General features: G+C 48.0%; 2 protein-coding genes across 8 annotated transcripts; one reads left to right on the top strand and one right to left on the bottom strand.

Moving 5' to 3' along the window:
- Positions 1-602: 602 nt before the first annotated feature.
- LOC136538975 (uncharacterized) lies at positions 603-4,803 on the top strand. 4 transcript variants are annotated; one of them, XM_066530899.1, is made up of 5 exons: positions 603-739; positions 2,938-3,750; positions 3,878-4,048; positions 4,136-4,255; positions 4,434-4,803. In XM_066530899.1, the coding sequence occupies exons 1-5, from the start codon at positions 689-691 to the stop codon at positions 4,536-4,538; spliced, it is 1,260 nt and encodes a 419-aa protein (XP_066386996.1). In that variant the 5' UTR covers positions 603-688; the 3' UTR covers positions 4,539-4,803. The 4 variants fall into 4 exon arrangements, with proteins under 4 accessions (XP_066386996.1, XP_066386997.1, XP_066386999.1 ...); XM_066530900.1 differs by having other exon boundaries at positions 631-739; positions 2,941-3,750; XM_066530902.1 differs by lacking the exon at positions 603-739 and adding an exon at positions 1,982-2,169 and having other exon boundaries at positions 2,941-3,750.
- A 798-nt stretch (positions 4,804-5,601) lies between these two features.
- On the bottom strand, positions 5,602-8,353 carry LOC136538974 (large ribosomal subunit protein uL14-like). Of its 4 annotated transcripts, none has more exons than XM_066530898.1 (2): positions 7,903-8,352; positions 5,602-5,823 (listed from the first exon to the last, which is right to left on the bottom strand). In XM_066530898.1, the coding sequence occupies exons 1-2, from the start codon at positions 8,153-8,155 to the stop codon at positions 5,792-5,794; spliced, it is 285 nt and encodes a 94-aa protein (XP_066386995.1). In that variant the 5' UTR covers positions 8,156-8,352; the 3' UTR covers positions 5,602-5,791. The 4 variants fall into 4 exon arrangements, with proteins under 4 accessions (XP_066386995.1, XP_066386993.1, XP_066386992.1 ...); XM_066530896.1 differs by lacking the exon at positions 5,602-5,823 and adding an exon at positions 6,402-6,787 and having other exon boundaries at positions 7,903-8,353; XM_066530895.1 differs by lacking the exon at positions 5,602-5,823 and adding an exon at positions 6,402-6,777 and having other exon boundaries at positions 7,903-8,353.
- Between the last annotated feature and the right edge of the window lie 18,080 nt (positions 8,354-26,433).

Raw genomic sequence — 26,433 nt, 5'->3', positions numbered from 1 at the left:
ATGTTTTTTCTTGTTTTTGTTTTTTCTATTTTTTTAAAAATGATACATTTACTATGGCTCCACTAACGATGACAAAATTTTAGGCTGGTCACTCTAAAATACGATAGAAAATTTTGAAGAAGAGGTAAATCACAATTTTGAGTTGGGAAATTATACGTGAGAATGCAATTACCCCCATTAAAAATGATAATTCTGAATTTTAGCTAATCACGAAGCATGCATATGCACAGTAGCCGTCATTCGCACTTTTACTCATAATATCAAAGGTAGACAGTAATAAGATTCGATACCACGTGTGTGTACTCTATGGAGATGAGCATGTACAAAAAATCAGGTGTTTTGTCACATTTCATATTACTGTCTTCTCATTAGCAAAAAAATAATACTAATTATTCTGTATCTGCAAAGAGATGTGAACACACACACCCTTCAATCTAGCCACCTCACATTGGATCCAGGCTAGATATGCAAGAAAGCAAGGCATGACTTCGTACCTCCATGTAAACCATATACCCCACACCAAAGTTTATTCTTCATGCTAGACTGCTATATATGTACGTTGTGTTCTCCTATGTCCTTAGCAGACTCTCTTGTTTCCATAACTTTCCTTTGCTTTTCTCTTGTTAGTATATCATTGATAGGAGGTACTAGTGCCCATTCCACTGATTTTATACAAAGTTAAGTGAAGATGATGTCCCTGATGGGTTGGGTCAAGACACCTTTCTCTGAATTATGCAGTGTAACTTCCTTCAACTTCTCTATTACATTTGGCTTCTTCAATTTGATTGCCACTAAAATATTAGACTAATTTGTTGTTCTTACTAAAACTGATAGGATACCAGTTGTTTGTTTGTAGCTTTGTGTAGTGTTTGTAGTTGACCAAGGTACATATCATGCTTTTTGTTTAAAAGGAATTTAATTCTTTTATTTAGACTAGTAAGTATTATGAAGATAACAATCTTGTTTACCATACAGAGTCGCTTTTAAGTTGTTTCTCGTCCTAAAAGATCGCATACAATTTTCTAACTTCATGTGTGTCCCTTCTTCATAATTCTATCATCTCTATACCAATGAATGCTTGATTCACACTATGTGCATTTTGGATTGAATCATCATCCAATCCTGAAGACTCATTAAAGAACTGGATTATTGAAAATGAGAGATGGCTTTCTCCTACGGTTTGCTGCATAATCACGTACTACACATCTTGCATGCACTTTATTACTTTCTATGACGTCCGGCATCTAGTTCTTCGGAAGCATCTGCCAAAACTGATGGTTGGCTTGATATGTCACCAACCTAGGGGTTGTTGATGCTCATGCTAAAGCAAGAATGTCTTTTCGCTTTCCTATTCCTAGCTACTTAGGTCTTTGTGCACACGTTTTTTGTTGATATGGTTTCTAGGTTACTATACAAAAGATAGTAACAATTTAGTAAGAGCAAAGAAATGTTTTGCAAAATTATATGACTACTTTTTAAAAGAGACACACATGCTTATGTGAATTTTCATGATTGGAAGGTGGGCTCTCCAAATATCGGTGTTCATGAAAAAACTTTAAATTTGTGACAATCATAGTCCAGAGCTTATATATAACTAAACTAAGTATATATTTTTTTCCCAATGATCACAAGCAAGAAAAAAATTCTCCCCATTTTATTACTCGCAAAGGGGGAAAAGGGACTTAAAATGACGTCTCGGTCAAAAGCGAGCTAGGAGTAAGGGGTAACTAATCTTGGAGAGACACGGAGAGGCGGTTAAGTAGTTGCTCATGAGCTAAATTACAACACATAGTATGCACAAAAATAGCTATTTTGCCCATCTATGTTTTAGCTAAAACATCACACGAATTAAGATTTTAACAATAATATGACATGTCTGTAAACCCCTCTCCTAAATAGGCAACTAGTGTTGTTTGCTTGTTGAATCCAAAGTTCTTGCCGGCTCTTATGGGCTATATATAGCCTATAAACTTTCTGTTGCTTCGTCTTTCAGCATTATAAATAGAAGCTATTGCCATTTGCATGATCTACAAGTTTTCTGTATCCTGTCTTCAACCCCCTCCTATTTGATCATACCCTCCTTCAACAACAGCAGAAGGGACAAGCGGAATTCTCCTTGTTACCCGCAGGAGTTCGTGATCCGCCATGCTCGACGACCATCCCTTCACTGTAAATCTCCTGCACTAACATTAGGCTAATGTGTTCCCTGGAATTGTTTGAGAGTTCCAAGCCTTTGTGGGGGACCTTTGTTTCAACGGTTTCTTGATTGTTGCATGCCGTTTTCCCCACTTGTTGCCCATGCTTTTTCTTGATCAGGATTCCTTTATTGGATTGCATGCATGCTTTGTTCTTGCTAGACCAATGTGTATGTGCTGCAATAATTGTTTGGTGCCTATCCTAGAAAAGCAAAAAAAGACACAAGATCAAGAAGACATCTTTCAGCTTTTGGACCCCTGCGGTACCAAGAGAATATATTCCTCGACTTGATTGTTTTCGCTTGTTGGTCTCGATGGACTTCATATCCATTTCACTGGGAATTTTGATTATTGAAGCTGTTTTCCCCCTAAATTCTCTAATCCTAACAGTGACATTCGCCAGCATACATATCGTGTACTGTTTTGCCATGCTTAGAGAGATGGCAAATAGAACATTACTGTTGCAAATACAACTGTACGGCATTTGATTCCCTAGCTAAAAAGAAAGATTATAAAAGAATCACTGCGCAATGCTTATCAGGTAGCAGTTTTCATTTTAAGATCGGCGCAAATCTTGTGTGAGTTCTAAAAAAAGAGTTCTCAGTTAGGCAGTTTTTAGAACTATACGATGATTAAAATTTTCACCCTGCAGGTTTGCAATACACAGTTATTCTTGTTGATCAAACGTAAACTTGTTCTGAAACGCATGTTGCTGACAAGTTGGTTTGCTTCTGAATTTTAGCAGGATGGCATCTCGAGCCCCATAGCGGCGCACATCCTAGACTTCTGCGGCGATGGCAGCGGCGGCGACCTCTTCGCGGCCGTGAACACGGCCTCGGACATGTTCACGGCATCATCAGAGGATGCCTCGTCGTCGTCCGTAACAACGCCTCCCGCGCCCTGCGGCCACGGCGACAACGTGTCGCTGGGCGCCGCCGCGGCCGCCGCCGCTGCCTCGGCCTTCTCCCCGATGCCGTCCCTGGACTCCACCCTCTCGGCTCTCCTCGAAGAAGAAGACCCACCAGTTCCTGACACTGAACTCCTCCTCCCCATCAACTACCAGTTCACGGCGGCGGCGGCCGGAGATGAGCCTCAGCCCGAGCAGCAGTTCGCGCAGGTACCGGTGGTGCTTCCAGTGGCCGGCGCGGCGGAACACCCGTGTCTGCAGACGCAGATGAGCAGCACGGCGTCCGAGCTGCTGCACGTAGCGTCGTCAGGGTACACCGACGAGTGCTTCGCGGCGGCAATGGCGGCCGGAGGAGGGTACGTGGGCCTGGACGAGGCCCTGTGCCAGCAGCAGCAGCAGCCACAGCCGCAGCCCGGCGCGTTGCTCCCGGCCGGCATGATGGAAACCGCCGCGCAGGGCTGCTACTTCGGGACCGGTTGCGGCGGCATGATGATGTCCATGATGGGGATGGAGGAGATCGGCGAGTACCAGCGGATGATGGAGAGCGCCAGCGCCGCGCTGGCCGCCACGCACAGCCCCGACGCGGACTCCGCCGCCGCCGCCGCCGCGGCGCAGATGGCGTTCGGCGGCAACGCCGGGGAAATGCAGGTAGAGTTGAGCGCCAGATCGAACGCACGGCATGGCATGATGAACCCAACCCAGAGTTCATGCATCGCGTAGCGCATCCATGACCATGACTTGCATGCATGACACGTTTGTTGGTGGTGCGCGCCAGATGGGCCGCGGCAGCATGAGCCCCGGGCGGCTGCCGGCGGCGGCGACGGAGGCGTCCAGCCTGGAGGACGCCAACTTCAAGAGCGCCCGCATCACAGTGGAGGAGAGACGGGAGAAGATCCACAGGTACATCAAGAAGCGGAACGAACGCAACTTCAGCAAGAAGATCAAGGTGACGCCATGCACCGCTTTGAGCGTTTCAAAATTCCACTGCGGCCATGCATGCTGCTGACGCCATTGCACCCCCCAACAATTGCAGTACGCTTGCAGAAAGACCCTGGCGGACAGCAGGCCCCGCGTCCGCGGCAGATTCGCCAAGAATGACGACTACGGCGAGCCGTCGAGGGTGATGCAGAACCACGAGGAATACAACCACATGGTAAGTGCTCCAACGTGAAACACAAAATTCCGAGCAAATTTTACAAAACTGCGTGTATGAAGTTAATGCTACGAGTACTTATTAGAAGTAAAAATATATGTCTTTAAATGCGTCAATTGATAATTTCACAGAATATTGTGTGTGTGTGTGTCTGTGTTTTTTTTTAAAAAAAATTCAGGCCGGCATGAAGGCAGAAGACATACTGGATCCCGACGCCCTGCAGGCGCACATCAACGGGATGAACTCCTACATGTACAACCACACTGTTGAATCCTGGATGTAACGCAAACGCATCCAGACGACGATGGCTAAACTTTCCGGTTTCGGTTTTCTAATTTTGTGCAGATTTCAAAGGGAGCCGTACTTTTGGTTATTTGGTCCCACGGAATAACTGATCCTGTATAGGTTATAAATTGCCCCGCTTGAGTGTAAGTAGTCTTTTTTATTGTATGCGAATCTGATTTCACCAACTTACGATAGAACCTCGGGTATAGTTGAGAGTTTTGAAGAAAATAACGCTTGAATATAGAGATTTGTACTTGCCTTCTTATCTTAATAGAAACAAACCTGATGCATTTTCATTTTCAGCTCCATCGTCGCATTTCCCATTCAAAATCAGAGCATCTCCAATAACATCTAAAATTTGAGTAACAAAAATGGTTTTGAAATATTTCTAAATAAAATTATTGGGTATACAAGAAATACACTCCACCAACAGTTTCTTTTAAAATTGTTCCGAAAAATCATACACACACCATCGTCTTCCATACATACCGAGCCTCTGACCATGGATGAAATAATTCGCTGTCATTGTCGGTCATCTCGGTACCCTAGCTCACACCCAGAAACCTTAACATAGCTAGATCTGAAAATAGTGGTCGGAATTCTAATTACAGCCCACCTCATAGACGGCGGCAGAGCCATGAGCCCATGACTAGCATCCCGGCACCATAACTCACACCTAGAGGCCAGAGCCTCCGAAACGAAAAAGTCGAGGGCAACATGGAACACTGAGGGAAAAAAAATCAACGCTAGGGCTGCCAAACACATAACTGAGCGCCGAGGAAAGAAAACAACGCTAGGGAACATGTGGATAAGGATTTGTGCAATGCAACAAACGCTTCAGAGGAGAGAAAAGTAAGAGTTATTAAGCGCTCGCATTGTACGTGGCGTAGCTAGGGGCGCCAACACACCAGCGTAGCGTAGAAAGAGATTTGAGATTTGGGAGTATATTTACCAAACTGTTAAGACGCTATAACTGATTAATAGGAAATTATGGGATAGATCGCAGGCTGAATACTGAAATGGCCATACAAAAGCACAAATCGGAGTCACAGAAAACAAGATCATAGCGCCAGTGCATCACTGAACTGACTACATAAGTGCAAAGCCAGCCTCTTAATTGTGCGCTTTTTCCCTTGAAGTACATTACTCAAGTACATTTCCACATATGTTCACTCAAGTACATTATCACAGATGTTGAGGTACGGAGTACAAAACAGGTTAAAATGGGGCCTAATAAGGAGCACAAGGGAACTATCTCAACCCCTTCTGCATGATCAGATAGACTGCAGGTTATGCGAAGCTAATTAAAACATACATAGAGAAGTAACAGTGACAACCCACAAATGACATTTCACAACAAACTAGTAATTAGTTAGACATGATAAAGCATAATAAAACTGTCTCATGGCTAGACCCAAAGCTCCATGGCAGCAACATCGCTATCTAGGGAATATTAGACAACTTTGGATGGAGGGAAAAAATATCAACATCGCTATCTAGGGAATTACTTTGGATGGAGGGAAAAATATTATTGAGTGTCCTAGAACACGTAGTACTAAAATTAAGCAGAAAAATATGAATAGAACAAGCAATGAAAGGCCCTACTAGCCAAAAGAAAAACAAACAGATCAAGACTTAGGTGCCTACTATGAGTTAACAGAAGAAAATAAATGGAAAAGCAACTGAGTACAAACATGGTGAGGCTACACAACACAGCAGATTGAATAGCAACATCTGATAACTTTGTTGTTAAAGTCACAAAAGATGGTTATCACATTATGTTAAGGCCATCATGAAACATCTTTATCTATAAAACTATGGAAAAGGATATAACTAAGATGAAGCCTTTTAGACATCTATATAGAGCAAACATTCACATTGACAACATCTTTCAGAGATACATGATCAGGTAGGATGAATATGAAAAGGAAGATAATCAAAATGTCCAAATGCAGAAACAATGCAATGCCCTGCTGATGGCTTAGGTAAGAAACTAAGAATGTGATTATACAATGTTGGCATTGTATTACAATGAAATATAAGAAATATTCTCATGGCCAGTCCCAAAGTTTCATGGCAGCAATGCCGCTACCTAGGGCAGTGGAATATGAGACTGCTTCCAGATGGAGAAATTCTTCAAAAGGAGAAAGCCTGAACAACAAAGAAGCTTCTTTTATGATGTTTGCTTAGGGACATGCAAACATATAAAGCCGGAGAACCTCGTGGTCCTTCCATCACTGAGTACCTCTTAGAATATTAAACAAATGAAGAAAACAAGCAATTAAGTGCTTGCTTCTCGCCAACAGAAAAATGATGCATACATTACAACAAGCCAAAAAAGAAAAAAGAACACAATTTGATGGAGGAAACTAGATTGCATACTTATAAACATAGACAAACCAAGTTGTAAAAATAGTTTATGTGACTGGGGGGAATTGTTATCCAATGAATGAGGCATCATCTAATGGAATATATAAGAAATATATGTCTCATGGCCAGTCCCAAAGTTTCATGGCAGCAACGCCGCTACCTAGGGCAATGGAATATGAGACCGCTTCCAGATGGAGAAATTCATGTGAAGAAATCCTCAACACCAAAGAAGCTTATTTTATGACGTTTGCTTAGGAATATACAAACATGGCAAGTTTGCTCCATATAAAGCTAAAGAACCTAATAGTCCTTCCGTCAGTGATTGTGTTTCAAAACATATTACTATAAACTAAAAATTAAAAAAAACAAGCAATGAAGCGCCTGCAACTCAATGACATGAAAACAAAGAGATCAAGAATTAGATGCCTACTTGAAGAAAGAAGAAAATGAATGGAATAAGCAGTGAAGTAAACAGATAGGTAAGGCTACATGGCAAACTGAAATAAGGAAACACATTTGGTTATAGGAAACTATTTTGTAGATATGATGTTTGGCGGGAAAAAAGATGAACTAAATTATTCAGATTGGCAAGATAATTGTGAACAGCTAGCAAAAGAAAAAACATACAGTTCCCTTTTTTAAGTTTGGAATCACCTATACTTTAAGAGTTAAAAATCCTTATCAAGCTAGCTTGAAAGACTAGTATTGGCGAATCATGGGCGGATCCACCAACCAACTGAATTTCACTACTGTTACTGAAGGAAAACTGGGATAGAAGATGAGGTTTGCAGGAATACGTTCTATATAGGACTAAGGCTGAGATTCAAATACATGGTCAGTGTCAGCCAACGCAATACGCTACAAGCAACAGCAACACAACAATAGCGAGGTGACACACCAGAAACGAAGCATCAAGCTAAGACATCGGAACGGTTCGGGTTGGGCACGTCGAGCTCGAGCAATGTACGACTAGGAAAAGCGGCGAGAGTTACCTTCGAAGTACATGTAGACTCCGTCCTTGCGGCGCCACGGCTTGCGCTGGCGGACGATGACGGCGGGCATGACCTTCTTCCTGAGGTCGGGCTTACCCTTTTTGACGGTGGCCATGACCATGTCGCCGACGCAGGCGGACGGCAGGCGGTTGAGCCTACCCTTGATGCCCTTGACGGAGATGATGTAGAGGTTCTTGGCGCCCGTGTTGTCCGCGCAGTTCACGGTCGCTGCCACGGGGAGACCCAGCGACATGCGGAACTTGTTGCCCGCAGTCCCTCCCCTCGGTGCGGCAGTTCATCCATTTCGACACAGACGCCGGCTGAGTTAGCCAGTAAGCGAGAGGAGTAACAGACGAACGAGTCGGATCGTCGGAAGAGAATGGAGGACCGGGGCGTACATACCGCGCTTCGACATGGCGACGGCGGCGGCGGCGCGAGAAGAGGTCAGCTAGGGTTTGCGCTGGCTAGACAGTAGATGCCTTATAGGAAGAGAGAAGTGTGGTAGTTAGGCCTGGACTTTGGAAAGTGGGCCATGAAAGAGACAATTTGAGGCCCATCATGTTAATTTCCAGACGGGCCAACCATGTGACAATATGAGGCCCATCATGTTAAAAATAGACATTCTGAGTTTCTCCACAAATTTTTTTTTTGAACTTTACATGCATTTTATTTAGTTATATCTATCACTATTCTGATTGAATAAATTTTATTTTAGATGGTACATCCTACTCCATTAACTAACGCAATGTTCTTGAGATACACGTTACAAGCCATGTCCATCTTTGATCATGTGAATTACACATATCATAGTATGCGGGTATTTGTAAACAGGAGTTAATTTTTGATCGGTTTATGGCCTGTTCGTTTGAACTTATCAGCCGGCTTATCAACTAGAATCTACAATATTTTTTTCTTACAAAAAATCAGCTTCAGCCAGCTTTAATACCAGCCGAATAGGCCTTTAAGTGACATTCAGTTGTTTTAACTCCTCCTAGCAACTGAATTTTGCCCATATATTTACACTGTCTTTTAGCTATATTTATACTATCTAATTACTATATTTACAATGATTTTATTAGTGTAATTTATTGGACAGACCGATGTAATTTAGGGATAACACAAATATATGCTAAATTTTTTTTAAAAAAATTATAAATTATTTCTATAAATTTTAGATATCAGAGAAATATATGTCAAATTGATCAAAAATTTTATAACAAATTACAAATGGTTCACAAATGCGGTGGGCCCATTTGAATCCTTAATTGAATTTATTTTAATAATTATAAATTAAACATAAATTAATTAAGCTAATATAGTTATATATGGAATATATTTGTATATTTATTGTTAGAAATACGAGGGACATATATGTTGTATTTTTATTGTAGGGAAGTGAGTTGAAAAGTATGCTATAAGTTGGAGAATAAAATTATAGCATAGTGGCCTCATTCGCTTCGCTAAAAAAACAAGCTGAAACATTGTTCCGGCTGATTTACTATAAGAGAAAAACACTGTTCCGGCTAAAAAAACAAGCTGAAAACTACGGATTATAAGATAAACGAACAGGGCCAGTGATCTATAAAATTAATTTACATCTCCCACCCTATGAATTTAAGATATGCTTATTTATGAGCTTGAAAATGCTATGGAATGTCAAATTCTAACCCGAATAGCCTAATCCATTATGTAGATTTCAATTCTTCCAAAATAAAGGGATCCAAACCATCCCTTATAGTCTTATTAGCCAAATACTTGATAATATATAGAGCAACTCCAGTAGACTGAGTAAATGTATTCGTGAAGCAATTTAAAGCTATTGTGCTTAAAAAAACATTCCAACAGCTTATCTATATTGTTTTCTATTTTTTTAGCTGCCTATCCCACCATTTTCACTGGCCACATTTTTTATGAGCTTTCTATTTTATATAATGGCTAAATCTCATAATTTAGCATCTAATTTTACCAAGTCTCTTGGAGTAGCTCTATCTTTTTTAGCGAGTCTAGAAAACTAAAAAAAGAAACTCGATCCGTGGTGGTTATACAGTCTCCGGGTATTCTGGCTTAAGAAGATGATATTCTCACGCAGATCGAGAAAACCCTGAACCCCTGCCCCACTCATACAAAGTGGTTTCGTAGCTCCGTGAGATGAGTTGACGATATGTATAGACGTAGGGCAGACGAGAATGTTTTTTACCTCGCTCTAGAAAAGTCCCCTAAACTCAAAACCTTATCTCTTTCATCATGTTCATGTTCCTCACACGCAGGGAAAAATTTATCGGCCGAAATCTCCTGATATTTTCGATATATCCTTTTTATTCGTAGGTGCCGATAAGAAAACATCTATCTTTTTCGTACAAATTTTATTTAAATTTATTTAAATTTACTTAAATTCAAATTAAATTTTATTTGAATTTGGTCCGATATTTCCGATATATCATGTTTATCCTCTTTATCTGTGACCCCCGATAAATTTTAATTTCCGAAAATGAAAACCTTACTCACACGCACAAACACTAGTAGGCCGCTGCCCTTCCCCAGGCCATCCCACCGCCGCTGCCCTTCCCTAGGCCGCCGCCCGCCCCAACGCCAGCCCCACCGCTGCACTGCCACCACCCCGCTGCCGCGGCCGTCCAACGCTGCGCCACGGCCGGCTCGTCGCCTCCGAGTAGACACGTGCCATCGTCCATGACTGAGTAGACGTCCGCCCCTAGCTCAAGCCGTCCCTTCACGGACCTCCACTGCACGACATCGCCGACCTCCACCTAAGCTTATGCAAGGATCAAATTCGTGCACTTCTTGTTCCCCTCTCCAAATCTGAAGTTTTTATTTTGGTGTGATTTTCGGAGCCATTTTTGTTGATTTTTTGTCGTCAGTTTTGGCTGCGATTGGGTTAAATTTCTTGAAGGATTTCGATGCTAGGACATGTGTGATCAAGGCTAGAGTGATCCCCTGACAAATCCTTCACTTGAGCACCACGAATCAAGCTGATTTTGTTTTGGGGAAAAACTCAAGTTCATGGCTTCGATCCAAATTTACTGGAGTTTGGGTCAATCATAGGCCATGATTTTTGGGGAATAGGTTCGTGCCAAGGTGAATTTCATCTGTACAAAGTTTGGTTTCGAATCATGGTGATTTGTATCAGTTTTCGTTGATTTTTGGTGGCCGCTCCTTCTCTGCTCTAGTTCATCTGTACAAAGTGCTAATTGACCCTATGAATCAATTAAGCTTTTGAGTTTTGGCAGTTAAGTTAGCACTTTCACCTGAGTTGATTCATCAGCAGGTGCTCCAGTACATGTCAGACTTCGAGATTTTCTTCAGAGAATTTTTTTCATTTTACTGACTACCAAACTTCTATGGTCACAGTAGTGCTGTTGGTAAAAATTGATGGGATACAATGTAAATTGATGAAGTCATACATACATTTTCATGAAGCTCAGTTAACATTGCATTCAATTAAAGTCAACATTTCCTAGTTAAATTTTGATGCCAACCAGTCCTATTTCCACGTTTTTGTTGACTGCTTTATACTTCATCTTGAGTTTTTTGCTTTTCTTTTTCAGGTCGAAGGGTGACCCAAGTGATGCTTTGAACAGCTCTAGGAGTTCTGTCGGTGTGACCAACTAGTGAACATTTGTAGTTTTACTGTACGTTGTGATCGGAGGTGACCTAGCACTTAATGATACATGATTTATACTGGTTCAGGCAATGTGCCCTACATTCGATCGGGGTCGGTCGGTGACTTTATTCCTGAACCCAGGTGCTCAAAGTTTGTTGTGGGGTTACAAACGAGAGGGAGAAAGATGGGGTGTATAAGAGGTCTGATCAGCTCCGACCGAAAGGGCCGAGAGTGACAGGAATTTCGCTATGAGCTAAGTGTTCAAGCTACTAGACTAATGAATCTATAGGAACTGAGCTAGGATCAATCGGTCTCCTCCCTTGTTGGAGGGAGCGCATCCCCTTTTATAGATGAAGGGGATGGCTTTACAGATGAGAGGAAGAGGGTACGGATGTTTTTAAGTCTTGTTGCCCACGATGATGAGGATTGGATAATGGTAGGCGCCCACAACACTGTTGGTGTTATTATAGAATGTCTGGTGCACGTGGGAGGTTGCGCTATCTTCTTCAAGAAGGATGGACGTCAGTACCTACGAATAATGTTCGATGCCTAGAGGTATGTGAGGAGTAGCGCTATATTCACCCGGTACGGTAAATCCTGGTGCCCATACCGCTATCGATGTCCAGAGACACGAGGGGGTCTTACCGTATGGGTGTTTTAGCGGCCCCTACAAAACTATAGAGGGAGATGTTGGTGCCTTGAAAGCTCTAGTTTGGTTTTGGTTAATTGATGAAACCCTAAGTGCTAACCTAGTTTATCAAGATGATTATGAGATAGGTAGCAGTACTCCAAGTGATGAAGCAATGGCGAAGATCATGACAATGGTGATGGCATGGTGATGGTAAAATGCTTAAACTTAGAAAAGAAGAAAGAGAAAAACAAAAGGCTCAAGGCAAAGGTATAAAATGTAGGAGCCATTTTGTTTTAGTGATCAAGACACTTAGTGAGTGTGATCACATTTAGGATAGACAGCCGTACTATTAAGAGGAGTGAAACTCGTATCGGAATGCGGTTATCAAAGTGCCACTAGATGCTCTAACTCATTGCATATGCATTTAGGATCTAGTGGAGTGCTAACACCCTTGATAATATTTGTGAAAATATGCTAACACATGTGCACAAGGTGTTTGCAGGGTTGAGATGGGTTTGGGTCCCTCTCTCCCTCCCACCGAGCTTGCTCGGCGGGATTCGGCGCTTTCGGGAAAATGAAATGTCTATTTTCTATTACACCGGATGCAAAATTCTTGGTGGTTGGCATATTTGAGCAAGGGTGAAGAAGTTAGAGTTGAAATGGAGTTGGTCGAAATGATGCTGGCGTCGGTCTACTGACCGGACGCTGGGTCACTCAGCGACCGAACGCTGAAAGGTTGCATCCGGTTGAGCTGTCAGACGGCACAGTCGCTAGGGTTGAGCACCGGACGCTGGTCTACGTCCGGTCAAGGTGGACCGGACACGTCCGGTCGAAAAACATGCCTCGTGGAGCTTACTGGAAACGACCGGACGCTGGGGCTTCAGCGTCCGGTCAGCTTCGTAGCCATTGAAATCTGATGAATAGCGTTTGAAGCTGGTGACGCGTGGCGTCCATCGGGCGACCGGATGCTGTGGGCCAGCATTCGGTCGGTATGACCGGAGCGTCCGGTCAGAGCGTGTTTTGCCCAGTGAAGGGGTACAACGGCTCTATTTGATGGGGGCTCTATTTATAGCCCCATGGCCGGCTCAAGGGATAACTCTTGCACATTTTCATTGACATAACAACCTTGTGAGCTTAGCCAAAGCCCTCCCACTCATCTCCATCATTGATTCATCATCTTTGTGAGATTGGGAGAGAATCCAAGTGCATTACTTGAGTGATTGCATCTAGAGGCACTTGGTATTCGTGTTGCGCTGCGGATTTTGCTTGTTTCTCTTGGTGGTTGCCACCACCTAGACGGTTGGAGCAGCGGTGGAGGATCAACACGAGTTGGTGATTGTTCGTGGCTGTCTCCGGTGATTGTAAGGGGAGTTGTACCTTCCCTGGCGGAGTGCCAAAAGGTAACTCTAGTAAATTGCTCATGTCATTGAGTTACCACACTTGTGGGTCGGTTCTTGCGGTGTCCAATCGTGTGGACGAGGTTTGTGAAACACCTCTTAGCCACCGAACCACCAAGTGTTGGTCAACACAACGGGGACGTAGCGTGTTGGCAAGCACGTGAACCTCGGGAGAAAATCGATTGTCTCTCTTCTTTGGCATTCTCCCGGTGATTGGCTATATATTCATCTTGTGATTGGTTCATCCCCTACACGTTGGTATAATCACTCTACTCACTCATTTACATTCTTGCAAACTAGTTGATACAAGCTCTTTAGTATAATTAGATTTGAGAGCTTGCTTTATTATTTACATTCATCTAGTTGAGCTCTTTAGAGTAGCAAGGTTGAGAGCTCTTAGTGAGTAATTACATAGCAAGTTTGTGTGCCTAAGTATTCATTGCAACTAGAATTATTGGATAGGTGGCTTGCAACCCTTGTAGAGATAGAGCAAGTTTGCATTACGCTATTTGTCATACTAATCAAATTGCTCTAATTGATTTGTAGATTTTTAAATAGGCTATTCACCCCCCTCTAGCCATATTAGGACCTTTCACGCCTACAATACTATTTGTGTCAGAGTGGCTGCGGAGTACTGTTTCATGCAGGGTATGGTCCCTGGGTACAGTGGTTTTGACTTGTGAGCTTTGCCTTGTCTTTCTCCACACGTTTTCTGGTTCCTACCGAGCGGGCGTCCCCGGTCGAATGGCTTCAGTCGGCTCTGAGTGCGCTGGTCAGAGAAGAGTGGTGAGTAGGGTTCCTATGAGCCCCGGTCGGAGGGACGTGGGGTCGGAGTTGGAAGTAGGGCTTGGGGTAGGCCTTTCGATCAGAGAGGCCGTCCGGAGGTGGCTGAAGCCTGAATTGAGCGCTCCGGTCGAATAGGTGGGCTGAAGTAGCCGACGAGCGGGCGTTGCTCTTCTTAGGCCTGGCCTTTCAGTCGGTTGCTGGACCGTTCCTTTGCCCTATTGTTTTTAGACTCTTGGGCCGAGCCTTGGTGCAGAAGTCGGTCCCCGAGGGACCCTGGGTTTATGAACCCAACAGGAGCCCCCGAGCCACCGGGTGATTCGGGTAGAATCGTCCGAGGGTTTTTTGTTTTGTCGATGGGTGCGCGTGAGCGCACTCACGGGTGTAGCCTCTGAGCCCCCAGGTGGTTTAGGCAGAACCATCTGGGGGTGTTTGTTTTAGCGTGCGTGTGTGCGTGTTTTTTGTCTGAGATGGAATTTTGTTAACCAAGGCATCGTTGTGCAGCCAAGGCTTTTTTCAACTTACTGATCCCAGCATTGATGCGTGTTGTGGATCGGACGAGGAAGTTAGTTCGAGCGTGAGAGAGCTCACTGATCCTAGCATTGATGTGTGCCATGGATCGGGTGAGAGAGTTAGTTCAGTAGTCAGAGAGCTCACTGATCCTGGCTTTGGTGTGCGCCATGGTTTTGAAATGGTTAGTTCAGGGGACGGACGAGACCGAGCCCGTGGGTCCTGGTGTCATGGATCCTTAGCCTCGACGTAGCCTAGGCAGCCGAGGTAGTTAGTTCAGTTAGTTTTCACGTGAGTTCAGAGTCATGGTCTCTGGATTTTTTGGAGCGCAGTCGGAAGCGAAGCCATTACGCGAGTTCGGAGTCGCGGTGCCTAGATTTTTGGAGTGCAGTCGGAAGTGAAGTCATTACGTGAGTTCAAAGTCACGGTCCCTAGATTTTTGGAGTGCAGTCAGAAGTGAAGTCATTACGTGAGTTCGGAGTCACAGTCCCAAGCCGTAGCCGGATATCGTAGATCCTGTTGACACGAGTTCGGAGTTGCGGTCCTAAGGTTTTTGGCATTTGGGCCCCCGAGCCTTGTCAGGCCTTCATGGGGGTCGATGTGAGTTGTTTTGCATTACCCCATTCGGTTCCTCACAATCAGAGGGCTGAGTTTCGTCGCTTATCCTGATCGCTCGGGCTCGAAGACTAGCTCAGTGAATTTGCTAATGGGTATGATTGAGCGGAATCTGGGTCTGTCATTCGTGACGGGGTTGGCATAGCCCTCTTGGGACATTCCACTACTCCTTTACCTACAACCCAACATATGCCTAGGTCATTTCGGAGACCGACCCGTGTGGCCTAACGGACTCCCCTCGATGGAGATTCTGTGGGCTTAGTGAGAGGTTCAGGATCAAACAAGAAGGTTGAGATGACCCAGTTTGCTAGACCAGGCGAAAGCCGCACGGTGCTCATCTATGGTTTTCTCCCCTGGCTCTGTTGTTTGCTCATATCGAATGAGGCAACCGCTGCTTTGTGACGCAACACGGAGCGTTCTGGTGCATTTTGCTGTACGTGCGATACTTAGTTCCTAAGCCCCCAGGCGATTCAGGGCCTGAATCATCCGGGAGGCATGGGCGTATGGAATGAGATGCACGTATGGATGTATGAAATGATTGTAATGAAATAGAGGGGTTTGATAGTGTTTACCTTGACGATTGGAGTGACGGGGCTCAGAGAGCCTCAGTCGAACATGTCCAACCGGGACCTATGCTTGTCAATCTCGGGTGAGTCCTTGTGTGAATAGTTTTTGTATTAATGGACACATGCTCACCTTGATGGCCTGAGTGACGGGGTTTTAGAAAGCTTCGGTCAGAAATGTCCGACCAGAACCTTGATGACCTGAGTGACGGGGTTTGGAGAGCTTCAATCGAAAATGTCCGACCGGGACCCGTGCTCGTCGTTTCATGATGGAGTCAGCATGGCCTACATGGGGTGCCCCTTTGCTTCCTTACCATTCATTCGGTGTCTATCCTGAGTGGCCCGATCGACTCAGGAGGGTCGAATGGTTTCTTCCGGTGGAAGACTTCACTTTGGGTTTTATTCTAGGACTGTCCTAGGGAAGTGGGGAGCCACCCGTGTGTGGTGGCGCTTCGGTTCCTGTGTCCATCGTGTGGTAGTGGTTGATCATGCGGTAGTGGTGGGCCATGGCCAGGCCATGTCCCTTCTGATCAGGAGCCATTCTATCAGGCAGAGCACGTCTCATCGGTCAGGGCACGTACTATCTGCATTAAATGAAAAAGAGAGAAATTCTCGCCCCATCGTTCTGGCTTCCCTGATCGGCATGTCCTTCCATAACCGTTGCTCCCTTTTCCTTAGGTAGGAGAGGGGGCATTCCGTTCTTTTGCCTGTTCTTCATCTGCTGCCACCTTCTCTCTTCCTTTTTGCCGTGAGTGTTCCTGAGAGCCGCGGAGGTTTATGGGAAGGGGAGAGAGTGAGGGAGAAGATAGGAACTCATCGAAATGTTGGACTGGAGGTCGTCCACCGTGAGGGCGTCAGTGCTGGAGGCTTTCGTCATGAAGGGGTTTCTGCCACCTCAGGAGGTGGCGCACTGGAGGGTCCCTAGGAAGGAAGAGTTCCCACAACCTCGTCCCAACGAGGTGGTTTCTTTCCTTACCTTCCACAAGCGTGATTAGGATACCCCGCGTACTAGTTCCTGCACGGGCTCCTCAACGAGTGGGGTCTAGAGCTGCAGCACCTCAATCCGACGGGAGTGCTGCACATTGCTGGTTTCGTCACCGTCTATGAGGCTTTCCTCGGGATGGTGCCGCATGTGGATCTCTTCCAGCTTTTCTTCTCTGGGAGAGCTATGACAGCGGGGAATTCGACCGAGACCGCACCGGTGGGAGGGTTCGCCCTGCAGAAGAAGCCAAGTGCGGGAGGTGTGTATCCCACGTACTCCTCATGTGACTCCAACTGGGGATGGCATAGGGAGTGGTTTTACATCCAGAATCCAGCGGAGGCGCCGTTTTCAGCGTTCACCAGTGGGAGGCTGATGAAGCAGAAAAGTTGGTCATGGGGTTGTGCCCGCTTGGAGAGGCACAAGGTGGAGGTCATTGAGGAGGAGCTGCAAAAGCTCGTATGGCTCGGCCTTGATGGGCTGAGGGTGTTCCACACCCTCTTCCACCACCGGGTTGCGCTGTTGGCGGAGCGGTCACGGCCGATGTGGATGTACGGCGGCTGATCAGACCCAGACCGTGCATTGCTGGAGGACCTATCAGACGATGAGGTCTGGAGTCACCTTGGCCGAGTGCTATAACTAAGGCCCGGAGATATGGTTGTGGGGAAACCCATATTGTTTAATGCCTCGGTCGTGTCTAACCTAGTATGATCCTTTATTTTGTTTATGTTTCTTCCCCTGCTCTTATTGTTTCTTGATCCTAGGCCATCCGTTCCATAGGGGCTTAAAAGGTACAAGTCCCAATCGCACCTTCCTAAGGGACCGAAGGGCCAGGCCCGGCAGGTCACCTAGAAGCAGGCGGTAGACGCCCAGAAGAAGAAGAGAACCAGGGAGGTTTAGCGGAAGGAACAGAAGAAGGAGGTTGCCCAGCACGTGAGGGCCGAGGAATGTGGGAGTGACATCGAGTCAGAACTCGCGTCGGATGATCCTACGGATTTGGATGACATGGTCTTCTCCGATGAGGAGGAGAGTCAGGGGGTCACTGTGACCTCAGCGGAGCGTCACGACCCTGTGGCGACGTCCGCTGGTGAGGAGCAGGAGGTCACGCGGTGTGTAGAGGTTCATGCGCCGAGGAAGCGCGCAGCAAGCGCGGATGTCGTCGGCAAATGGGCGGCAAAGCCAGGCGGTCCGAGGAGCGGACTGGCACTTGTGCACCGATGGGACTGGTGCCAACGCCTGGCTCACAGCCAGAGGAGGCCCTGCCTATCGTGGGTGCAGTCAAGCAGTCCGAGTGGTCTGAGGAGCAGACCGGCACCCGGGCAACGCGTGACTTGCGGTCGGAGGACGCTCCGTTCGCTGCTTCGATCGGGGAGTCCTGAGCCGGAGGTCGTAGTGACCCACATGCTGGGCAGGAGCCGATCGGGATGACTCCGCCCCCATCTAAAGTGAGGGGGCGTGGGTCATAGTCTAGGAGCAGCCCTCGTCCCGTAGGTCCGTTGTCATCGGGGCCTACCTTCAGGGTCGTGCCGCTCACCTCCCAGTATGTTTCCCTTTGTTGCTCTTCAATCCTTTGCCGGTCGAGTCTATTTGGAGTGTGACTTACCCGCACTTTCTATTAGCGGCCGGTGGATGTTGGGGTTGAGCGTTGCTCTAACCCCTGTGCAGGAGACTTGGAGGCCTACCCTATAGCGTTCCCTCCTGGGGGTGGTGCCCCCTAGGGCGGCTGCTAATAAGGCGGTAGCGGCGGCATCGGTGTTGGCAGTGATCCTGGTGCTGATGGTGGGGGTTGCATCGGAGGTAACTCTCGCGGCCCCTCCTCTGCCAGTCACGGTGGAAGAGATGAGGGAGGGCGAGCTCCCTATCTCGCTGGGTGGGGGATTGCACGGCTTATCCTTGCCGTCGGAGCCGAAGACGTCGGAAGGAAGGGCAACCGGGATGGAGTTGGGACGCCTAGCGGCATTCCACGCGGATGAGGTGGTGGAGATCCTATCTGATGATGAGGTGGACGTCACGACGGAGCCGCTGGTGTCTCCACGGGAGCTGGTGGTGTCACCGCAGGAGCTGACAGCGTCGTCGCAGGAGTTGGCGGCTGTCCAGTTGGAGGCTGGGCCCTCCGGTGGTTTGCTAGAGGTTGACCTAGAGTGGCCCTGCCCTGAGGACCCTTCGAAGGTGTGGTTCATCCTCTAGGATTCCCGAGAGCGTTAGCTCTGGGACATTTTTGGGGGGCAAGGGCATGCCGCGGTGTCCGAGCTCACCAAGCTATCCACGAAGCTTGAAAGCGCCCAGAAGCAGGCTCAGTTCGCTCGGTAGTTGGTTGAGGGTGACCTGCAACTCGCTGCGGAGGTGAATTTATGGTACTCGTCCTCGCCCCTTGAATCTTTTGTCGGTTGTCTTTAGCATGCTTGTTTCTCATAGGATATAAGGAAGATGTTGTCCCGCAAGTCTTACTTCCTCCAGGCGGAACATGCCCGGATGGCTGAGCTCGAGCATCGGGCAGAGTCCGCTCATCGTGAGTCCTAGGACCGGGTGGCTGAGGTGGCCGTGGCATGGGCGGAGGGGCAGCGTGTAGCGAAGCGGGCGACTGCCACCGAGTGAGGGCTCGAGGTGATGAAAGCTCGTCAGGCGGAGACTGAGGCGGAGTTGTGGGCATCCCTGGCGAGCACTAAGACGGCACTTCAAGAGGCCTTGGCTGCCCTTGATCTAGAACAGAGTGCTTTGGCGTCGGAGCGGGTCGCCCTGGAGTCAGCACGGATGGCCCTGGAGGCGGAGCGGAGGGCCCGGTCGGAGGCGGACCAAGAGGTGCTCATGCTCTGAGGCCGGATGATGGGGATAGAGGAGGCGAACACACATCTGTGCGCGTAGGTGACTCGACAAGGGGAGGAATTATCTGCCCTTGAGAACTCTCACGCTGGTACATCCCCTTTCTTTTTTCGTTGCGTTGTTTCTTTTTTTCAGCCTGTTCCTGAGCCTGTCGTCCCTCCTTTAGAGCTGGATGGAAAGGTGAAGACGCTGGAGCAGGACCTAGAGACGACCAAGGCGACCCTTAGCCGGAATACGGAGGAACTGGCCAAGTCCCATGAAGAGCGACGTGCTCTTGAGGGGGACCTTGACTAGATCCGCAATGTTGCCCAGCTCGTTGTCTCAGAAGTCTTCGGGTTGGTGCCAAGCACTAGTGCGCCTACTGTCTAGCTGGTGGAGGTCCCAGACGCGATCAAGGACCTTGTCAGGAGCGGGCTATTTTATGGGGCGTCGAGGGCGCTGACCTCGGTGGCGACATACCACCCGAATCTGGACTTCGCCACTATCTGCGGTGGGTATGCTGAAGGCCTGAACATGGAGGACATCTAGTCAATCGGGGAGAGCTTGCTGCCACATGCGCGGTCAGTGTCGGAGCAAGTCTCCGTCGAGTGGGTGATGGATGTTCGCCGTGAAGACATGGCCCAAAGCTTGGGTGGGGAGGATGCCTCTGAGCCTATAGATAGCACGGAGCCTAGTTTGGGGGGGGGACATTGCCTCGGCCCTAACCGAGCGAAACGTTGTGCTACTAGGGAGTGAGCAGCCTGTGCCTTCGTCAGTCGCACCGTCAGCAGATGCCGCCGGGCCGGTTTCATAGCTTGCAGAATATAAGTAGTTAGTAAACATAAAAAGTTTAAATTCATGGGGGGGCCCTGTGTAAAACGTTTGTGTGTGTTTTAATGACTGCAATCGGTTTTTCTTTTTGTGTTGGAGTTACTCCTTCGGGGAAGCTTGTTCCCTTTCGTTCCTTAGTTTTGCCTTAGCATAATTTTGTTTTTTTATTTCCTTCTTTCTCGTACCTGCCCATTTGTTCCGTAGGCTACAATTTTTTGAGCCTAGGGCGTGGCCCGCGAGGCTCAGCCGGTTGTAACCGTAGGAAAAGGCGGGGTGCGATCAATCAGAATGTTTTAAAGCAAAGTTACGTGAGGTAAATCAAAGGAATGAACTACCCTTTTGTTCGGGTAGGAAGGAGTTTCTCCATATGAAAGTAAAAGAGTACTTAAAGTAAAAACAAAATAGAGGGGTAGTGGAGACCCCTAGTGGAGCCCTGAGCGCCCCGAGCCAAAAAGTGTTCAGGTCAGGGTGCTCTTATAGGAGCGTTCGCTAAGTAAACAATGGTAAGATTAAAACTTAGGAAAAAAAGAAATGACATAGCTGTTCCAAGGTGCTCGGAGAGAATGTCATCGTTGTTGTCCTTCAGTCGGTAGGCGTCCGGTCGGATCACTTCAGTCGTCTGGATCCTTGCCTGCTGTGCCCCCTTCTTCGGTTGCTGCTTCCTCGCCTTTATCTTCCTTTGGCCTGCTAGCCTACCTCTATAGGCGCTTGAGGAGCTGACAGTCATTGTAGAGATATTTGACAGGGTAGTCGTGGTTGATGCACGGGCTCTCCATGAGATCGTGGAAGTGGCCCGGAGGGTCTTGCTAGGGCTGTGTGCCCGCGTTATCGGCCGTGGCGACCAACGCAAAGTTGGCCGGTTGGCGATGATCTTTTCTGTTCTTTTTTCCCCTCTGCATGGAGGGGCCCTCATCTTGATCCTGGTGCCTTGCCTTTCCTTTGCCATGGCCTCTGTTGAAGCATGATGGGAACGACGCTTGCTGGAGGTGTTGGACAAAGGTCCATGGTCCTAGGCTGTCAGGGCTGGGACTCTAGTCGATGCTACGCGTATCTTGGTTCAGCCCAAGCCATGCATGGACACGTGGTCAGCAGGGAGTGGTCATCAAGTCGAGGTGAGGTGCCATTGAGGCTGCCTATGCCGCATTCTATGGTTGTTGCGGTGATAGGGTGTAGTGCCCCATCTGCTACATCCCTGTTGCTCAGACGGGGAGTGAGGTCATGAGTCGGCATCGTGATACAGAGCACTCCGCTTGTTGAATGGCGGCGGTCTCCAGCAGTGCCCGGAGGTTCTGGTGGATCACCCATTTGCGAGGGTCGTTCGGCTCGGACAGGTTGCGCAGGAGCATTACCGCGGCGGCAATGTTCTGACTAGCCCGAGCGAACTGTAGGGGATCAATCCCCCTAACCAGGATGTTGCGCAGGGACAGACAGGCGTGACCCCGAGCACTGTTCGTCGGTTTATGCGCATGGGGCATAGTGTGGTGCACCGAGCGCGCTGGTGCGGTCGCTGGCTGATGCAGCCGCCGTTGTCATAGTTCATCCCCATGCTCAAGTGTGAGCTCGGGGGTCTCCGTGTGAGGGCCCGAAGGGGCATGGGTCTGGAAGGACTCCGTTATCCCTGGCGGCTGTTCCAGAGCATCTGCCACAGCATACTCCGGAGACGGAAGGTGGCTAGGTGCCCGTCGCCGATGCTGGAGCAGTCACTCCCGACGTTGTCATCCATGATGTCGAGGAAACAGGTGGGAGCATAGCTCGCCATCCCCATGAACTCAGACATGAGAGGGTGCGGCAACAACACCGTTTGGAGTCCTCGGGCGTATGCGTCCGTGGAAGACACGAGGCCGTAGGGGAACCGGTCGTACGGCGGTTGCTTGTGGATAACGGGGTTCCGTCGGGTATTTGGCGGAGGATAGAACGTAGTAAGTGAATAACAGCATGTATATTACTCACAGCGAGGTTTGAGCAGAGAGTTTGCTCGGAATGAAGCACGGATGCCGCGTCATCGAAGTCACGCGTCCTAGAGTCGATGGAGGACGTCTCCCCAACGGGTGCCGGGTCACGAGTCTCCTCGTGAAGGTGGAGTACGCCGAGTCGGTCGGCGATGAAGTTCAGGCTTTCGAAGAGGAAGGCCTACGATGGCTCGAAGATGGATGGAACCCACATCCTGGCTAGCGAGAGTGTGGGGAACTCCAACGAGCCGAAGTGAATCGTATCGCCCAAGCCTGGCACGGCGGGGGTGGCGGAAGAATGGGCCATCCGATGACCAAAAAAGTGTTGAACGTACAGCGTCTTCCCCACGGACAGCGCCAACTATTGGTGCAGAATGTGACCAACTAGTGAATATTTGTAGTTTTGCTGTACATTGTGATCGGAGGTGGCCTAGCACTCAATGACATAGGATTTATACTGGTTCAGGCAACGTGCCCTACGTCCAGTCAGGGTCGGTCGGTGACTTTATTCCTGAGCCTAGGTGCTCAAAGTTTGATGTGAGGTTACAAACGAGAGAGAGAAAGATGGGGTATACAAGAGGTCCGGTCAGCTCCGACCGGAAGGGCCGAGAGTGACAGGAACTTCGCTATGAGCTAAGTGTTCAAGCTACTGGACTAATAAATCTATAGGAACTGAGCTAGGATCGATCGGTCTCCTCCCTTGTTGGAGGGAGCGCATCCCCTTTTATAGATGAAGGGGATGGCTTTACAGGTGAGAGGGAGAGGGTACGGATGTTTTTAAGCTTTGTTGCCCACGCTGATGAGGATTGGATAATGGTAGGCGCCCACAACACTGTTGATGTTACTATAGAATGTCTGGTGCACGTGGAAGGTTGCGCTATCTTCTTCAGGAAGGATGGACGTCAGTACCTGCGAATATTGTTCGATGCCTAGAGGTATATGAGGAGTAGCGCTATATTCACCCGGTACAATAAATCCTGGTGCCCATACCGCTATCGATGTCCAGAGACACGCGGGGGTCTTACCGTATGGGAGTTTTAGCGGCCCCTACAAAACTGTAGAGGGAGATGTCGGCGCCTACAATACTATTTGTGTTAGGGTGGCTGCAGAGTACTATTTTGTGCAGGGTATGGTCCCTGGTACAGTGGTTTTGACTTGTGACCCTTGCCTTGCCTTTCTCTGCACGTTTTCTGGTTCCTACCGAGCGAGCGTCCCCGGTCGGATGGCTCCAGTCGGCTCTGAGTGCGCCAGTTGGAGAAGAGCGGTGAGTAGGGTTCCTATGAGCCTCGGTCGGAGGGACACGGGGTCAGAGTCAGAAGTAGGGCTCGGGGCAGGCCTTCCGATCAGAGAGGCCGTCTGGAGGCGGCTGAAGCCTGAATTGAGTGCTCCGGTCGGATAGGTGGGCCAAAGTAGCCGACAAGCGAGCATTACTCTTCTTGGGCCTGGCCTTTCGGTCAGTTGCTGGACCGTTCCTTTGCCCTGTTGTTTTTAGACTCTTGGGCCGAGCCTTGGCGCAGAAGCCGGTCCCCGAGGGACCCCGAGTTTATGAACCCGACAAGTCCTGTTGTCGGCGCCGCGCGGTACTAGTTCCAGTACTAGACGACGATAGCACACTGCTAGCGGAGATGGGGACTGGGACAGGGACGGAGACGGGGAGGAGCGGGCGTGCCATGGCGGCTCTCCAGGTCCAGCCGTCGCTTGGGCGCTTGGCCAAGCTCCTCTGCCTCTGTCATTGAAGAAGAAGAAGGGGCAAAATGGGAAAGAAAAGAGGCCACGAAAAAAAATTAAATTTGGCAAAAAAAAAAAACAAAGGGCATTCCAGCGAGTGTGACCAGTTTCATAATGGCAAATGAGTGAATCCCTTTTACGGGATGACAAACGAGCGAAGCCCAAGATTGATGATGGCAAAATTCCAATTATCTCCTCAAAGGTGCCACTTCAGCTAGCTTATAGGAATCCATGTCAGTATTTTTGAAATGTGAAAGAGAGAAGATGAAAAAAAGAATATACTATTTCTTATCTTAACACCTATCTCACTCAGAAAATGAACTAGTTTATGGATCTGCTCATAAAGAATAAGAGAGGGAGGAGAGAAGATGTAAAATAAAAAATCATTTACATGTGTGGTTCATATAATGAAGTAGCAATAACATGGCATGTATGAGCTAGCTGCTGTCTCTTCTTGTTTAGGACGCCCTAAAAGTGTTGTTAGTGGCGTTAGTCTATCATAGCTGCAGTTGCAATCTGCCACACCATGGTTTACTTACGAGGCGAATGCGCAAAGCATCCCAGAGACTAGAACAAGAGTGAAAGTATTTTGGTTCATTGGTTGTACGGTAATGCTCTTATCAGGACGTCTGTTCGTGCGGACGGGACTGACCCACCTCACGCCGCGAGCCCCTGCGCTTCCTGTCTCGCGCCGTGCACCCTTGCACCTTAGGCCTCGCACGTCCGCACTGGACCCACCTCACGCCACGTGCCCCTGCACTTCTCGCCTCGAGCCGTGAACCCCTAGACCTCGCGCCTCGCACAGTCGCATCAGACCCGACTTGCGCCGCGTGCGCCCCGCGCCTCCGCATCAACCTTTATTGGGTGGCTGCAAGTAGATGAGCACGTGTTGTAACCGTATGTTTCATGCGTTTCAGATTGCATATGTTTCATCTGGATGTTGCAAAAGTAGATCTGATGTTGCATATGTTGCAATGGTTATATACATACGTTTCATGTGTATGTTTCAAATATTTCAACTGTTTACGTATGTTGTAAATATTTTATCTGGATGTTACATATGTTGCAGTAATTATAGACATATGTTGCAAGTGTGTTTTTCAAATATTTTAACTATTTTATTTAGACGTTGCATGTTTTTGGTCTGGACATTCCATGCTCCCTCCATGCCGTTTTATCAGGCGGACACCCATTTTTCAAATCTACCAGTATAGGAGGCGACCTGTGTATTATCGAGGATCATTTAATACGGCCCTGCATGCGAGGTGGTTACTCCATGCAATGAAAGAGTGCCAACTCAATTTGGGAGTGAAAAATAAGCGCAACAGGTAGGCAACGGAGAGTTAATACGTCCCTGCATGCGCGAGGTGATTACTCCGTGCATGCCGTGCGCCGGTTAGTATGGCTGAGTTAATACCACACCACAGATGGCCAACGGGCTAGCCCGGCCCAGCACAGCACGGGCCCATGCTAGGTACGACCTGATAGGGCATGGCACGGAAGGGCCCATCGGATCACCGGGCCGTGCCGCACCAGTCCATCGTGCCTGGTCAATGGCCTTGGCACGGTCTGTCGGGCCAATTTTTGTGCCGGACCGATCCGATGAGCCTGGCCTTTTTAGCAGGTCGGGCCACCCCGAGGCCTACCAAATCCGACAGGGAGGAGGGGGAGGCGAGGAGTGGAGGTGGCGGCGGCCGTCGGCGAGCTCGCCCTCAGGTCACTTGATGTCGGATCCGGTGAAGTAGCTGGCGGAGGAGGTGAGTCCGGTGAAGTAGCTGGCGGATCCACGGCGGTCCGGCCGCACCACAAGGGCAAAGGGTTTTTGTGGCAAAAATTTTCATCACAAAAGCTTGGTTTTCGCCACAAACTAACCTTTGTGGTGACTTTTAAAATTGCCACTAGTCGCCACAAATACTCGCCTCACAAATACTCTAGTGATGATTTTTTGTTCCCCACAAATGGTTGTACTCATTAGTGATGAATTGTTGTGCCACTAGTAAATTGGCCATTTGTGGCCCCATTCGTTGTCACAAAAACATATGTATTAGTGGCAAAAAGTTTGTCACTTATAGTGTTTTTCGTGGTGAGAAGAGCCGTCACGACTATAGAGTATTTATGGCAATTTGG

Source organism: Miscanthus floridulus, chromosome 2 (genome assembly GCF_019320115.1).
Source record: "Miscanthus floridulus cultivar M001 chromosome 2, ASM1932011v1, whole genome shotgun sequence".
Taxonomy (NCBI): Eukaryota; Viridiplantae; Streptophyta; class Magnoliopsida; order Poales; family Poaceae; genus Miscanthus; species Miscanthus floridulus.
Note: the sequence above shows the minus strand (reverse complement) of the source record. Positions and strands in the feature narration are given on the sequence as shown.

Bases quoted from the DNA above. Each gene is read 5' to 3' on its own strand.
- LOC136538975 (XM_066530899.1), top strand. From the start codon at position 689: ATGATGTCCCTGATGGGTTGGGTCAAGACACCTTTCTCTGAATTATGC. The intron at 3,751-3,877 runs GTAGAGTTGAGC...GGTGCGCGCCAG, and splicing joins GCAACGCCGGGGAAATGCAG to ATGGGCCGCGGCAGCATGAG. The intron at 4,256-4,433 runs GTAAGTGCTCCA...AAAAAAATTCAG, and splicing joins ACGAGGAATACAACCACATG to GCCGGCATGAAGGCAGAAGA.
- LOC136538974 (XM_066530895.1), bottom strand. From the start codon at position 8,155: ATGTCGCTGGGTCTCCCCGTGGCAGCGACCGTGAACTGCGCGGACAAC. The intron at 6,778-7,902 runs GTAACTCTCGCC...AGAGGTACTCAG, and splicing joins AGTCTACATGTACTTCGAAG to TGATGGAAGGACCACGAGGT.